Raw genomic sequence first — 14,195 nt, forward strand, 5'->3', positions numbered from 1 at the left:
TGGCATTTGCTATGTTCACCTGTCATTCTTAATGTGATTTTGCTTGTGACTTGTTGAACAAAGAGGGTGATTTCATTCAACATGCTAGGCCAACAACAAAATGACACCCTCCTCTCTCTCACACACACGTAATGGTTTAGAGCAGTGTATATCAACCTTGGCAGCTTTAAAATTTGTGGACTTTTATCTCCTAGAATTCCCTAGCCAGCATGCTGGGAATTCTGGGAGTTGAAATCCATGCATCCTAAACTTGCTAAGGTTGAGGAACATTGTTTTTCTGAAAAATTACAATGTTGCTTCTTGGATTCCATCAGTAGCCAGCTATAAATCCAGAGGGATGAAAGCAATCAAGACCTTTTCCATCCACCTGGGTTGATTAATTTATATTTGGCATTTATTTTGTAAGCTGCTTTGAAGTATTTTCCCCCTCTTTAAAAGAAAACTATCTTTTGAGCTTGGGCAATTTCTTGTTAATTAAAATACTTTTGTTGAATTAATATGAAATGTTGACTTAAAAACTTGCCATGAATCAACCATAGTTTAAATGAACAAGAGAATCTGCAGTTCAGATAAGAAAGAAAGCTAACTAAGCAAGTTGAAGCATATTATTTAAAGGAAAAAGTGAATGTTGGGGATAAATATGTGGCTGTTTCATTTGGCACTAAATTATTAGCATTATATCCAAAATCATCAGGAACCTCTGTTGTTTCTATTATAAGATGTTACCAATACAGATCTACTACAGCTCTGCATTCAACTATTTCACTTATCTAGCTGGAACTCAGCTCTTCATTGATTTTCTGGCTTAAAAACTGAATAGATCACAACTCCCCTCACAATAGCCCAAACCCTCTATTAAATTATAGATACAATTGCAAAATACTCAAGCCCCAAAGAGGTATGCTTCTCCTTAATATCAAGTAAATGCTGTATGGTAATAACCAAAGTTTTCAAAAGACTCCAGAAGTTTCATTCTTCCTCCTGAAGACGCTTAGCTTTTCTTCAGTTTTCATTTCTTTTCCTCCTGACACTTCAGCATTCCACCTCTAAACTCTGAAATTTTAATTATTCTATTCTTCCCATTTTTCTTTCAGTTTATCCCCTGGAGAAGAAGAGACAACTTGCCCCCTGTGCTTGGGCTGTGGCAGCCCATTTCAACTCAAGGTACAAGAGCCTACTCTTTAGTAAAAGGGCATTTAAATTTTATTCTAGAAGCCTTTTTCCAGACTGCTCAGACAGTTCCCAGGTTCCCAAAGGGGAGAGGCATGCCAATCAAGCCCATGTTACACTGTGTTTAAGAAAGGAAAAGACAAAAGATAGGATTTGAATTTCCTCTGGATTCTGTACTAGAATTTCCTTTCCCAAATTTTGATCCAAAATTCTTGTACAAATATGAGAAAGTGCTTTTTGCTCAGTTTTCTGAATAACCATGTGACACCAGAAAATACAAAAAACAGCATTTTTTTTTTAATTCTGATTGCCAAATTATTTAAGGCAAGTATAAAAATGAAAGCATTCAATATACATCTTACATAAAATAAACTAGATTACAGCATAAAACAAGTAACGAGGCAATGGCATTAAAGTCTCTCTTCTAAAACGGGATAATTGTAAACATTAAAAAAAAGACTGCAGGACTATTCAAGTAATAGAACAATCACAGACGTCTTCTGGTATGCAGGCTATTGGGTTATTTGCCATTCAAGATTATAAAAAAAGACATTTCATTATTCACAGATGCTCATTATTTTCCCATTTTAAAATCTATACATTATGTACAACACAGTTTTTGTGGTACTGGCAAGCCCATGCCTTCCAAATGTATATTTTTCACAATACACAATTACAATGAAACAGTTAATACAGTAACATTTTATACTGATGCATCTTAATAGGAGCCACCAAATAGACATCTAAATTGTACCAAAGTGTCATCGTCATTATCACAGTTAGCCTCTACTGAGGTTGTGGGCAATATTAGAAGAGTATGCAAGTTTCAGGCACACAGATACATAACATTAGTTATTTACAATTTTTAAAAAGGAAAAAAGGAAGAAAAAAAGGAACAAACAACCTTTTGTGGATAACGCTTTCTAAACAAGACAAATACACTTTTTTTTTTTCATTTACTTGTGTGGTTTACAACTTAGTATTAGACTCTTTGTATGAGCCTAATTACAGATACAAAAAAGTAAAGAATATATATATATATATTTATATTTATATATATAAGCATATATATATATATATATATATTTATAAACAGAAGTCTAAATACAGTAACATTTGTTACTCTGAGATAAAAATCTGCAATTTACAAAAATGAAATGACTGGTTTTTGCCTGCCATTAAGGCATTTCAAATTAACACCATGGAACTGATGTCTGTAATAAAGCGCTTATTTTCATGTGATCCAGTCACATGATGATGTACATGTCCAGATTTATCATTCTCTGAAAAGAAACAGAAAACAAGAAAACCTTTTAGAATAACCTATTTCTAACTCTGTAACATCAACAATCTCAATAAGTGGGAAAAATACTGTTATGCTATAGCAAACCAGACAGATATTTAATTATCTGTTAATTAATGCACATTTTTTTTTATAGGTAGGGTTTCCATTCGCTAGGAACAGGTGAATACTAATGCTGTTTAAATGCCGATATTTCACTTAAAAATAAATGCTATCTCAAAGTGCCCATTTTTCTTACAGATTTATGACAACATCACAAAGATGAATATATGTATACACACACACGCACTCTTACACACACCCAGCTAAATCATACTCTGTGGAAATCTAAATGACTTGCTGTTACATGATGGACAGATTGGTTCATTTTTTCAGAAGAATAGTATCTGCTTCAGTGATCAATTAACTACGCTATGGTAACAGCTCTGTGGAAAATGTTATGATGAGGAGGATAATGCTCTAATTAACGGACAAAGTATCTTTCCTACAAAGACTGCCCTCAAAATATAGAACAATTTTTCCCCTTCCTTCCTATTAAAATAGCTGAGTATAATTCACAATATTTACCTTCTTTGTGCAGGAAACATACCAGATGCAGATGCCTGAGCAGCCACCTGCTGAGTAGCAACAAGGGCAGCAGAGGTCAGCCCTGGAGAAAAGTGAAATGGTATATCTCAGGACATGTGTGCTGGTACTCACAAAAGTCAACAATAGCTACAGACCTCCGTATTAACAAGACATGAATCACAACAGCACCATTATATTTTCTGCAGAAGGCATACCTAATTACTGCAAGCAAGCTGGCGAAAACCCTGCCTAGCTGTTCTAACCAGCATGCCTTTTTTAGATTCCACCTAATAGGCATTTTATAAGAAAAGAAGGCATTCTGCCTTATTGTATTATTTTCCAAGTACTGCACTGCATGGTGCTAAATGGCTTGCATGAATTTCTGAATAGGAAGCTCAGTAGAAATAATAGGCACCAGGAAACAACAAGAATCAAAAGTCACAATGAGTTACACCAAAGATGTTATAGCTTCTCAAAACATAATGCTTGCATAATAGCTATCGCTTTAGTGTTTTTCTTTCTGAATGCATATAAATATCCCATAAGGCATATGGGACCACTGAAGTGCAGTCAGTACTTTACATAAAAGAGACATTGGCAGGGCACTAAATGAACATAATGAGTTAACACTTTTTCAGCTATAAACATCACAGAAGCTCTTTGGGGCAGGTAAGAAATATAGCATTTTAATATTAGTAGAATATAGGGGCAGAGCAAAAAAAGGTATTTTCTGCTGCTTATGATTAACCTCCAGTAATATATTATTTAGTAAAAACAATCTTGGTTCTAAAACTATATGAGCTAAATGGCTAACAGAGCTCTTGTTCATTAATACTACTCTCTCTCTGCCTTTCCCCATTTTTTAAAAAAATCGTATGAATACTATTCACATATTCTCTGTTTAAAAATCCTTTGGATTTTTAAAATCAATTTAATGTGAGTTCATCCTGTTATCTGAAATACCCATAATGGACTAAATGGCTTATTAGCAGCAGAATCCTAATAATACTTACTCAATAGTAAGCCAACAAACTTTACTCCCTATCAATACAAGAATAAAGTGTTTCAGAAGACGAAAGGCCTTTCTACTGGCAGGAAACCAACTGCCTCCTCCCCCCACTTCTGCTAGCAAGGGTGCCCTATTGGCTGCAGTATGTTGTCAAAAGAGCTTAATAAGGAGAACAGAAGGAATGAACAAACCAAGTTATGGTGTACCCAAACCTGACCAAGAATAATGGCATGCTCACCATGCCACTACAGAGTTAGGTATGGCTGAAGGCAGTCTTTGAATCCATAGAAGCCACAACACAACACACATACACACACATGCACTCCAATTGTGTAATATCCTCACCTTCCTACAGCCATGCAGAGTTCTGAAAATAGCACCCTTTAAGTCAGCCCACTGCACTTTAGATGGCTATGGCCATTTGAGCCAGTTGGGATGGCTTTAAGATTGCATTTCTATACTATATCCTGGTAATAAGCCCCAATGAACAGTACGTTCTATCAACACTACCAAAACCAAAATATTTTTATAATAAACAGTATGGGAAAGTTGATACTCACCTTGAAATGGATCATATTGACCTGGAATTAGCGGGTAGCCCATTCCAACATGTGTATGGTGATGTGTATGAAGATGCCGTTGACTAAAGGGGGAATGCCGATCTCGCTCCCTTTCTGCTTCTCTCTCGCGTTCAGCTGTAGATTTTTCCACAGGCTAAAAACAAAACATATTGAGAAAAAATAATGGATGACTCCACATTTCTCTAAATGTGAGTTATTCAGGCTCCAGTTAATGTCTTGTATCTCCAATCTATCCCAGGTGGGTGGAAACAACCTTGACATGTTAAAAGCTAAGCATGGTTGAATCAAGTTAGTTCTTCCAACAAAGAATCCCAGACTATTATTTAGATTGGGGAAAAAAACCAACACTTCTGTCCTGCTGCCAAGAAAACTGCATAGAAATATTTCATTAAGTTTATTTACTTACAGCATTTATTTATCTTCTCAGCTGACTATAAGGAATGTGCAACATCTGTCAGTTATTAGAAAACTGAGCATGACTCAAAGAAGACTTTACATTTTACCTGTCATCTAAGTTACTGACACCTTGTACCATCCTGCACCTGTGTTATTCCAGTTACTCTGCTAACAAAACTACACCCAATGGCTTGAAAAAGAAGATAACTATTTTAATAAAACATTAGGATGGAACTTTTGTTATAGCAATTAAAGTTTCTCCAAGCTATTTAAAAAAAAAATCACCATTCTTTTTAAATAATTTGATGGTAACATTCCAAAAACTAAGGAGAGGTGCAAAGCAGTAGTGGGTTGCCCCCGGTTCGGACCGGTTTGCAAGAACCAGTAGTAAAACCGGTGGGAGGCCCCCACCTACCGCCCTGGATGTTGTCATCAGTGATCTGTGCATGCGCAGAAGCAAGGCGCGCGTGTGAGCGAAGCAAGTGCATCATCCCGTTGCGAACCGGTGGTAAAGGTAAGTAGAACCCACCTCTGGTGCAAAGGCTTTACTGCGTTCCTTATTCTGATTAAGGTTTGGAAACTTATTTTAGTTTTATTACTGTACTTTGAGATTTTTAAGCATCATACAATGAAACAGAATACATAGTACAATTAAAAGTAGGCATATGCTTCTTTAACTTTGGTTCCTGAAGGAAAGCACAAACTAATTTAAATCATGATTAGTTCTCAAATATGAATATATTTTTTTTGCATCATGCAACACAACGTGACAGTTTGTAATGTATGAATTACTTCTATTCAAATAAGTGCATGCTGATTATGTAAAGTTTTGTTCTCTGCAAAAAAGGTATCTCAGTGTATACTTGTATTTAAGGTTATGTGAATCTCCCTGCTTTATCATCATCCCTGCAGATTATTTTCCTCAGTTCACTGACATTACCTCTGACAACTGTCATCATCTGAATCATTTTATTCATTACTGATAGTACAATGTGAGCTTCTATAAATGATTGAAAGCAGCAATATTTCTGGCAGGGGATGGTGAAAAGATGGAAACAGGTGGTAGTTTAGAGGTGTTTGAAAGGTGTTATGATAAACATAGTCTTCTGAATGTATGATTATCCCAATTGTATTTAGGTATATGTACCAGTTAAAGGTAACCCTCTCACTCTTCCAGTTATGCCAATTAATGCAATTCTTTAAGAACAAGCTATATCTTACCACAGGTGACTTGCTGCGATACTGGTTGGCATGCTGCTGCAACAAATCTAGTGCTTTAGATTCAGTGGTTGATTTTACGCTGATGCTGGGGCTGGTATTGACTTTTTCCACCTCTTCTCTCCCAGACATCTTTCCGTAAACAGGATAATGAAATCCTGGTGAGAGATAGGCCCCTGCAGATAAAAAAATGAAGGTACTCTCAAGTTACTATTTACAACTGGGGATAAGGCAATTTCAAATGCATGAAATGCAAATTACAAAAATTGTATTCAAGGGATTAAATTTCTCTTGTCAAACGTGGCTATTTGAACCTGGCAAATGAAAAGTTATAAAGAGGGTTGAACATATTGCAATTTCAAACATTTAGGGATTTAAGTGGAAGAAGTAATAACTGTAATGGTTCTGAGAGTAAATGCTTACAATATTTTTTATAGGCAAGCCACTATCCTGAGTGTAATAGCCCAGAAGAATGCCAATGGATGCAGAAATTGTATTTGGAAAAGCTGATAATTCATAAAAAAATAACAACTTATGTTAAAGTTATTTCACTCCTAGACCTTTGCAAAAGAAATTGAATCTCTGAAGATTCTAATTTTCCTTTGCTTCTAAAAGGCAATGTCAAAACTGATGGGCCTATTTAGTTTAATTTCGTACATACCTGGATAACTATGCATGAGAACAGGAGAAACAGCGCGGTATGCAGGATGATTAGGATCATACATTTGTGGATAAGGATAAGCATGCAAGTACTGTATATATGACTGGTGCTGAGTCATTGGAGAGGAAACAGCCACTCTAGTACCCCGGGATTCCTTCCAATTTACAGCAGTCTTTTGATCATCATTTTTTATCTTGTTCTCCTCCAGTGGCTGAGAATCAGAACGCTTCATCTCCTTAGGCTCTTCTTTAATGCTGTTTAATGAAACTGGAAGGCTAGAGAAAGAAGCTTCTTTATTAGGTGTTTTTCTGGGGCTATCTTCTTTTAATTTTTTTTCACGGTCCAGTTCTTCCACTTTCTGCTGATCAAGGTATTTTGGCTGATATACATAATGATGCCATGTTCTTGTATCTGGGTCCTGATAGGAAAGGAAGGGAAAAAAAACAAAACCATTTTAAAATTTACACTTTAAAAGAACAACCTACAACCATTGTGGTCCAGAGAACAGAGCCAAAAAAGTCAAGACTGGAATTGGCAAATATAGAAGGGTTTTACAGCTTGCATAAAATGTAATGTGTTGAAAATGCTATTGACAACCTGAGTGAACTTTATGTTGGAATTGTGGGCATGTCTTTATCATTGTAACATTGCTGGAGTTTGCATGTGATATAACTCAGCTTCACTTCTTTTACTGGCATCTCAGTCTGTTCTCCTGGCAGATCTCTCTTGAGTTACTGAGCAGAAAATAGCTTCAAGTCAGCAGAAATGCCTCACTGACTCCATCCAGCTGGCCTTTTGCTTTTTTTTATAGAGAGAGCTAGAAATGTAATCTTAGCCTCTGTCTAAATTTCACAAGGTAGAAGTCATTTTGCGATGTCACATACTGCTTTGGAGACTTCCATAAGTTGGAAAAGGACTAATGTGCAATGCAGGAGGAGACAGTTTGTCATATAGAAGTCCTGTTTGCCTTAGGAAAATAACAAAAGCTTGCAATTTTTAAAGCCAGAGTTATGGACAGGAACGAGTAGCAATAGTATTTCATTAAAAATTAATATAAAGTACAAAAAAATTGCTTTCATCGAACTTAAAATGAACCTTCACTACCTTAAACAGGAAAAATACATAACATGTAAATTCTCCAGTGTGTCGGAGAAGATAATCCAGGAATGGGTAGTGCTCTGCTTCTCTGTTTGGAGACCGAGTCAAACTTTTTTGGCCATGCCTACTCAGTCTCCAAGCAGAGCACTACCCATTCCTGGATGATCTTCCCCTCACGCTGAGAAAGGGCGTGTCAGGTAGGACCAACACCCTATTTAAAGATACAACTGTCGTCTTGGTTTTATATTAGGAAATTTGTAATCTACTTTGAAGGCAGAAATAACACTTTGATTTCTAAATAAGCATATATATATACTGTATATATATATATCTTAGGGTTATCGGGGTGGTGTTTTGTTTTGTTTTTTAACTGAGGAACGTTTTGCAATAGAACTATCAACACTGAAATAAACAATACAAAGTTTTTGCTCACTGGCTTAACTTGGATACAGTAAAACTGGTCATGATCCCCAAAAATCAGTGCTTCCCAAACCAGAGTAAATTATCCCAAATTGGCTAAAAGTGGTTTTTCTATAAACCCATTATCCAATCACAATGGGGATATTTAAATTGACTGAAAGGCGTTTTATCTACAATAGGTAAGGATTTTCTGATACCTGGCTTTGAATAATGAAGGGAAAAGTTTTGAAAGCAGTGCAATAAATATATGACAAGTCCCACAAACCAAACTGAGTTACTTTTATGCTTTTTGCACAGCAATCTCCATTTCTGTTTTTTGAAACTGAAATAGTTTACATTTACTGTGCAACAGAGACAGAATTGAGATTGCCCAGCTGTGGGAAACATGCAAAAGAGCTCTTTAGATAAGGCCTCAGTCTTACCATACAGATATGGAAATTCACATTTACGGAGAAAAGTAGAGAAAAAAATACACACCTTTATAATGTAATTAAGGAGTAGCAGTAGCACATTTGCATATTCAATTACACATTATACGATAAAGGTATTACACAGTATGCTTCTTTATATATTGTAACAAGCAATCTTATATGGAGCTTGAGTAAGCATGCACAAGAGAAGACTGAAAATGGTTTTTAGCTAGTTGTAGATAAAATTTAGTATTCTGAATCTATTCTGGTATTTATTAACTAAATTCATTCCAACAAACAATGCACTAAATCCAGACTTAGAACATACACTTTTAAATAAGTGAAAACTGAGCTCCGTTGACTGTAATAGGTGTCCTTCTTTAAGTCTGAACCTAATTCAATGAATGAAAGCATTATTATTTTTTTGGACTTTAATATTTCCAAACTGAGGAACAGACTGGGGAATTCTGAAGATTATGGTTTCTATTTTTTTATCATACCATCTTGTCTTATTGTTATCAAATCATTTTTTAAATTATACCAATCTCATGAACTTGAACTTATATTTTACATTTCACCAAACACAATGTAAATAAACTGAAATTACATAACCATTTCAGGAAACATGCCTTTAATAAGTCTAACTTATAAACTAGAATAAACTTCCTGATTGTACAAGTAGTCCTTGACTTACAACCTTAGTGGAGTTTGGAATCTCGTCCTATGTCATGATGGTTGTAGGTTGAGACACCCACATGAACAGCCTGATTTTATATTTTTTTGTGATAGTTGTTTTCAGGGTCATATAAAAGGAATTTCGTTTGTTACGTCAATATGGTGTTTGTTAAGCAAATGCCCCCAATTGTTAAGTGAACTCATTATCCGCAATTGGCGGTTCTTGGCAAAAACCAGAAATAAATACAAGTTTCTGGCAAAAAATGTTGTAGATCATAGTTACATGATTGTCATAATATGGACTGATTGTAGAGCACACAAAAAGCAATCATGTGATTAGTGGACCCCAGGTGGGAGCGTTGGAAGTTCAAATCCAGATCTTAAGTACCTTTTTTGGGGTTCATTGCAGAGGACTACCTATACTTACATGGTAGATATTATTGCAACAGGTTGAGAAAATCTTAAATGGCCCAAAATCACGCAGCTAACTTTGTTAGTTAGTGGACCCCCTAACCAGGGGTCCACAACCCCTGGGGGTTGTGTACCCCTGGTTTAGTTGTTAGAAAATCACTAAAATATGCATGCCCAGGGGGCGGGATGCATGTGGAGGGTTGTGAGTGCATGCATGGGGGAAGGGCACATGCATGGGGCTGAACTTTTGGGGTTCAGACAGGTGCATATGCATTCGCGCGCACATGCTTTGGGCACTCGGTCTGGAAAAGGTTAGCCATCACTGATCTAGGTTGTGCAGGAAACCATCCTTGCCCCTGGAAAAATTGTTTTCCACAAAACCGGTCCCTGGTGCCAGAAAGGTTGGGGATCGCTGACCTAAACCATTCATTCGTTCAAACATCAATTAAATATTTCATATTGGGAGTAGATGGGTTTATGAATAAAGATCTTGCTGTGTAATATAAAGGTTAAGATTTATGACTTCCATTGAAGACTAGCATGAGAAAAATTTATTCATATTTTACCCTGTCTGAAAAAAGTTAAGTCTCTTCTTTGCGTATTTGAAAATATTTGCAAAGCATAACATTAAAACATTATCTTCCTATTAGCTGATTTATTGATATAATAAACCGAATTATACAGTGAGATTTATATCTGCCACTTGATATAAGACAGGGATTCTCAGATTTTGCCACAAACCTATCAAATAATAAATCCTCCCTATGAATATTGCTGCTATTACTAGTATTTATACACATGTAAATGACTTTTGGAAGCATTATGCTTTCCTCAATTATGTGTAGTTTTTTACACTATAATCTAGAAATTTGAGATGCCAACTCCCTGTCAGTCCCAGCTGGGGATTATGGAGTCCGAACTTCTTCTCATTCTTGGAAGAAAGCCAATTGGGGGAAACTTGCTGAAGGTCTCAAAGCAATCTCTCTGCCTGCTCACCCCTTTCAACACTTCTGGTCATCCGAAATTTGCAACCACCCCCAAATTTGCTTGCAAACAGAAGGATAATTTAACATAACAAGTATCCAAGGAAAGAAGAGTTCTGGCAGAGCATGAGGAGAAAAGGCATGCAAATAATCTCACTACAATGTTACAGACTGAAAGCAGAGCACGGCTCTACAAGGTTTAGAAATATCCTTAAGCTTCAAAAGCCAAGTAACTCAATTACTTCTTTCTACCCTGCTCTGGTGTGGCTTGCACACTCCGTTGATATTTATTGACCGTGAACCTTGGAAGAATAGGGAATGGCCACTAAGTGTTCAGACAAATCCCTGAAGTTATGTCACCATTTCTATCTTTCAAAATACAATTTCAGTACAAAGTACCAAGGGCTTGGTTGTGGAGGTCAATTGCTACTATCCTGAAATCTAGGTGACAGCATAGCAACAAATCTTGTTTGAGAAAGCAAGAAAAAACATCCACATGAGCTGCACAATCCTTGGCAGAAGTATCTGCAAGTAAATGCCAAAAGATTATAGCTTAAAGTCCTAGGATCTAAGCTTAGAATAATTCCAGCCCTCACTCTCCCACCTTCTCACCTGTTTAAACCTTGTAGTAGGATCTACTCCGGTCTGCTTCATAGAATCCATAACAGATTTCATTTCCACAGCTTCCTTTATAAGCTGATGGTTTTCCATTTGTTTTGCTTTGAAGCTATCGGACTGAATCTGTTGCTGATGATTCGAAAGCATCTGTGATTTACTTGTCTCCTCAGTTTTATTAGGGACTGATGACCCTATTTTAGTGTTGTTTTTACTGGTCTCTGAAGCTGAAGGTGCTTTTGAGATTGTAGCAGAGGGTATGTTTTTCAACTTGTCATCTTTTCCCAGATCTTTCAAGGGGAGCTCGTTTTTCCTTTCGCATTCTCTGCCAGTTTGAGTCACTTTCTGTTCTGCTAATCTCTGGTCCTCATAGTATTTTTCATACTGCTGCCTATAAGCAGGGTTAGAGGCCATTAAGGATTTTTGGTCCATATAAAGCCCATAGGCATACTGCCCATAGTAAAGTGACTGGGCAAGTGCAGGATGCCTCTGAGTTATTACAGACTGGTGTTGAGGCTGCAAATTAGTGGGACCAGCTTCACTTTTTTTGGACTCTGGAGGCTCTGCCTTGTCTTTTTTCTCAGCCTCTTCCTCCGCCTCCTTTTTGATCTTCATTCCCTGGGGGTTATTGCTGCTGTTCCCAGCTGCGGGGGTGCTGACCTGTCCAGAGTGCATGTAGCTTGGAGAATAATAAGGATCGTAGCCATGGTAATAAGGAGAATGAGCCTCTTTTACTTGTGGTAATTGTACCGGGGTTGAAGAATGTCCTTTTCCAACACTGTCCTTATTAGAAATAATATCTGAAGGAGAGCTGGCCTTTGACCTCATGCCCTCTGACCTGCTGTCAGAACCACCATCGTCTGCAGCATCAGAGATATCCGAGTAAGCAGGACTGTTAGTTTTAGCAGCAGCACCCTCTGCCCCATTCTGTGTCAACACATGCAGTGGCGCCACCGAAGACTGTCCATTCACTAGAGGGCTGCATTCCATTCTGGAGGAACTCCCTATCGAAGGGCTGGGGGCATTGTCTGTGAAAGTGTAAACTTTATCAGCTTCAGCTTTAATGCTTGCCATCCTGCTCTCCTGAGACTCTGACAGTCCATTAGCTAACACTTCATTCTTGCTGAGATGTTCCTTTAAAAAATGCCCACTAATCTCTTTCCCAGACCCCTTGGTGTCCTCCAATTTTCCCAGCTTCAAATCCACTTTAGGATTCCCAGTCTCTTTGCTTTCTTTGTCCTTAAGTTTTCTCTTCTCTTTTTTCTTTTTGTCTTTGAGTAATGTGAGAGCTGGACTGACAGTGCTTGGCTCTCCCATGATTGTGGGCTTTGGTTGAATAGGTTTTAGCGGAGGGCTCTTTGGTGTAGCCTGCACAACAGTGGTTGTCAGGGGGGGCAGTCCTGATATTGACCCAGTGGTGGTGGTTGTAAAAGCTGCCGTGGGGATAGCTATTAATTGAGGCGGTGTGGGAGCTGGAGCTGGGGCAATGGGTCTGGCAGTTTTCAGCTTGGACAGATTTTTATCTACTTTACAATTACTGGCTTTTTTGCCTTTGTCTTTTTCTCCTAGGTTTTTCTTGTCTATTAGTCCTTCAGCTTCTAGCTTGGGCATTTCACTGGCCAAACTGTTTTCTGCCACTGAACAGTTTTCCAGAGTCACTGTCATATTGGAAATAACCGGGAGACTATTCAGTTCACTGTTCAAGCCCCTCTTTTTGCCAGAATTCCTGCCATTGTGGGCCTGCTCCCGTTTCCCCTTTGGTGTTCCAGGGGTACTCAGGGAACAAGGAGACAGGGGCCCCTTCAGCTGATCAAAATGGGATAAGCTTGTGGTCGGGTCACTGCATTCAAGTGCCACATTGCCGAGTGCTTCCTCACAGTCTGATATTTTGTCTTCACTGTCAGGCTCAAATTCCAGTTTGTTTTCTGGGTCTAAATGTGCATGAGCCTGATGATACCTCAACCCATTAATGTGCTTGTATTTTTTGTTGCAGTTAGGATGGGGGCAATCAATCAACACTGGAGAAGAGCAACCTTGGTCTAAAAAAGCAGTCTCTGGTTTCCCTTGGGGAGTGGTGGGAGTGCTTCTAGAATTGGTGCGCACACGCTTTCCAGATTTGTTGTCCTCTGAACTGGAATTCAAGTCCAGCTCCATGGGTGGCTTGTTTTTCCTCTTGTTGTTAGACAAAGGGCTGACTTTCACATCTTCCACGGCACAGTTGGGGGGTGTCCTGCGGCCACTAGAATTAAGGCTGCCCCGTCTTCCTTTTCCATTAGCACCACCTCTGTTCTTGTTCTGTAGTCCTCTGGACTCTGTAAAGGTAATGTCAGTCCCTGGTGTGGTTGTAGCTGCTGCAGACCTTGCTCGCTTTCCTCTGCCCCGACCTCCTCGCATTTCCAGGTCACTTGTTGGCGATTCACAAAACCTGTTATAAATGAAATCAGATATCAGAATTGGGTACATGGGAAAAAAATCAAATCCTTTCTAATAAAAACTGTCTCAATGGCAAATCAACATATATGACACCCAGACACCTCCCCCCTCAAATATCAGTAATGTATAGGGATGAGGAGGAGACTTGCCAAAATCATCTGAAATTAAGAAAGGGAGAGGGATCAATCAATCAGAATAGAGCTGAAAAAGAAAAACCTCATTAAGTTTTTCTTTTTGTTATTTCT

The 14,195-nt window shown here is 38.0% G+C and overlaps 1 protein-coding gene across 4 annotated transcripts in view; it reads right to left on the reverse strand.

Moving 5' to 3' along the window:
- Positions 1-1,445: 1,445 nt before the first annotated feature.
- The window catches only part of ZNF608 (zinc finger protein 608), a 125,270-nt gene continuing 112,520 nt past the window's right edge, over positions 1,446-14,195 (reverse strand). For 2 of the 4 annotated variants that reach the window (XM_034409977.3, XM_034409976.3), the window contains exons 5-9: positions 11,515-13,942; positions 6,906-7,323; positions 6,248-6,420; positions 4,610-4,763; positions 2,247-2,453 (exon numbers count right to left, since the gene is read on the reverse strand). In XM_034409977.3, the coding sequence (XP_034265868.2) occupies positions 2,359-2,453; positions 4,610-4,763; positions 6,248-6,420; positions 6,906-7,323; positions 11,515-13,942 (3,268 nt within the window). In that variant the 3' untranslated portion in view covers positions 2,247-2,358. Of the gene's footprint in view, positions 2,454-3,036; positions 3,123-4,609; positions 4,764-6,247; positions 6,421-6,905; positions 7,324-11,514; positions 13,943-14,195 lie in introns of those variants that run through there. The other 2 variants (XM_034409979.3, XM_034409980.3) reach the window with 2 other exon arrangements.

This window comes from Pantherophis guttatus, chromosome 2 (assembly GCF_059756535.1).
Source record: "Pantherophis guttatus breed Tessera chromosome 2, ASM5975653v1, whole genome shotgun sequence".
Lineage (NCBI taxonomy): Eukaryota > Metazoa > Chordata > Lepidosauria > Squamata > Colubridae > Pantherophis > Pantherophis guttatus.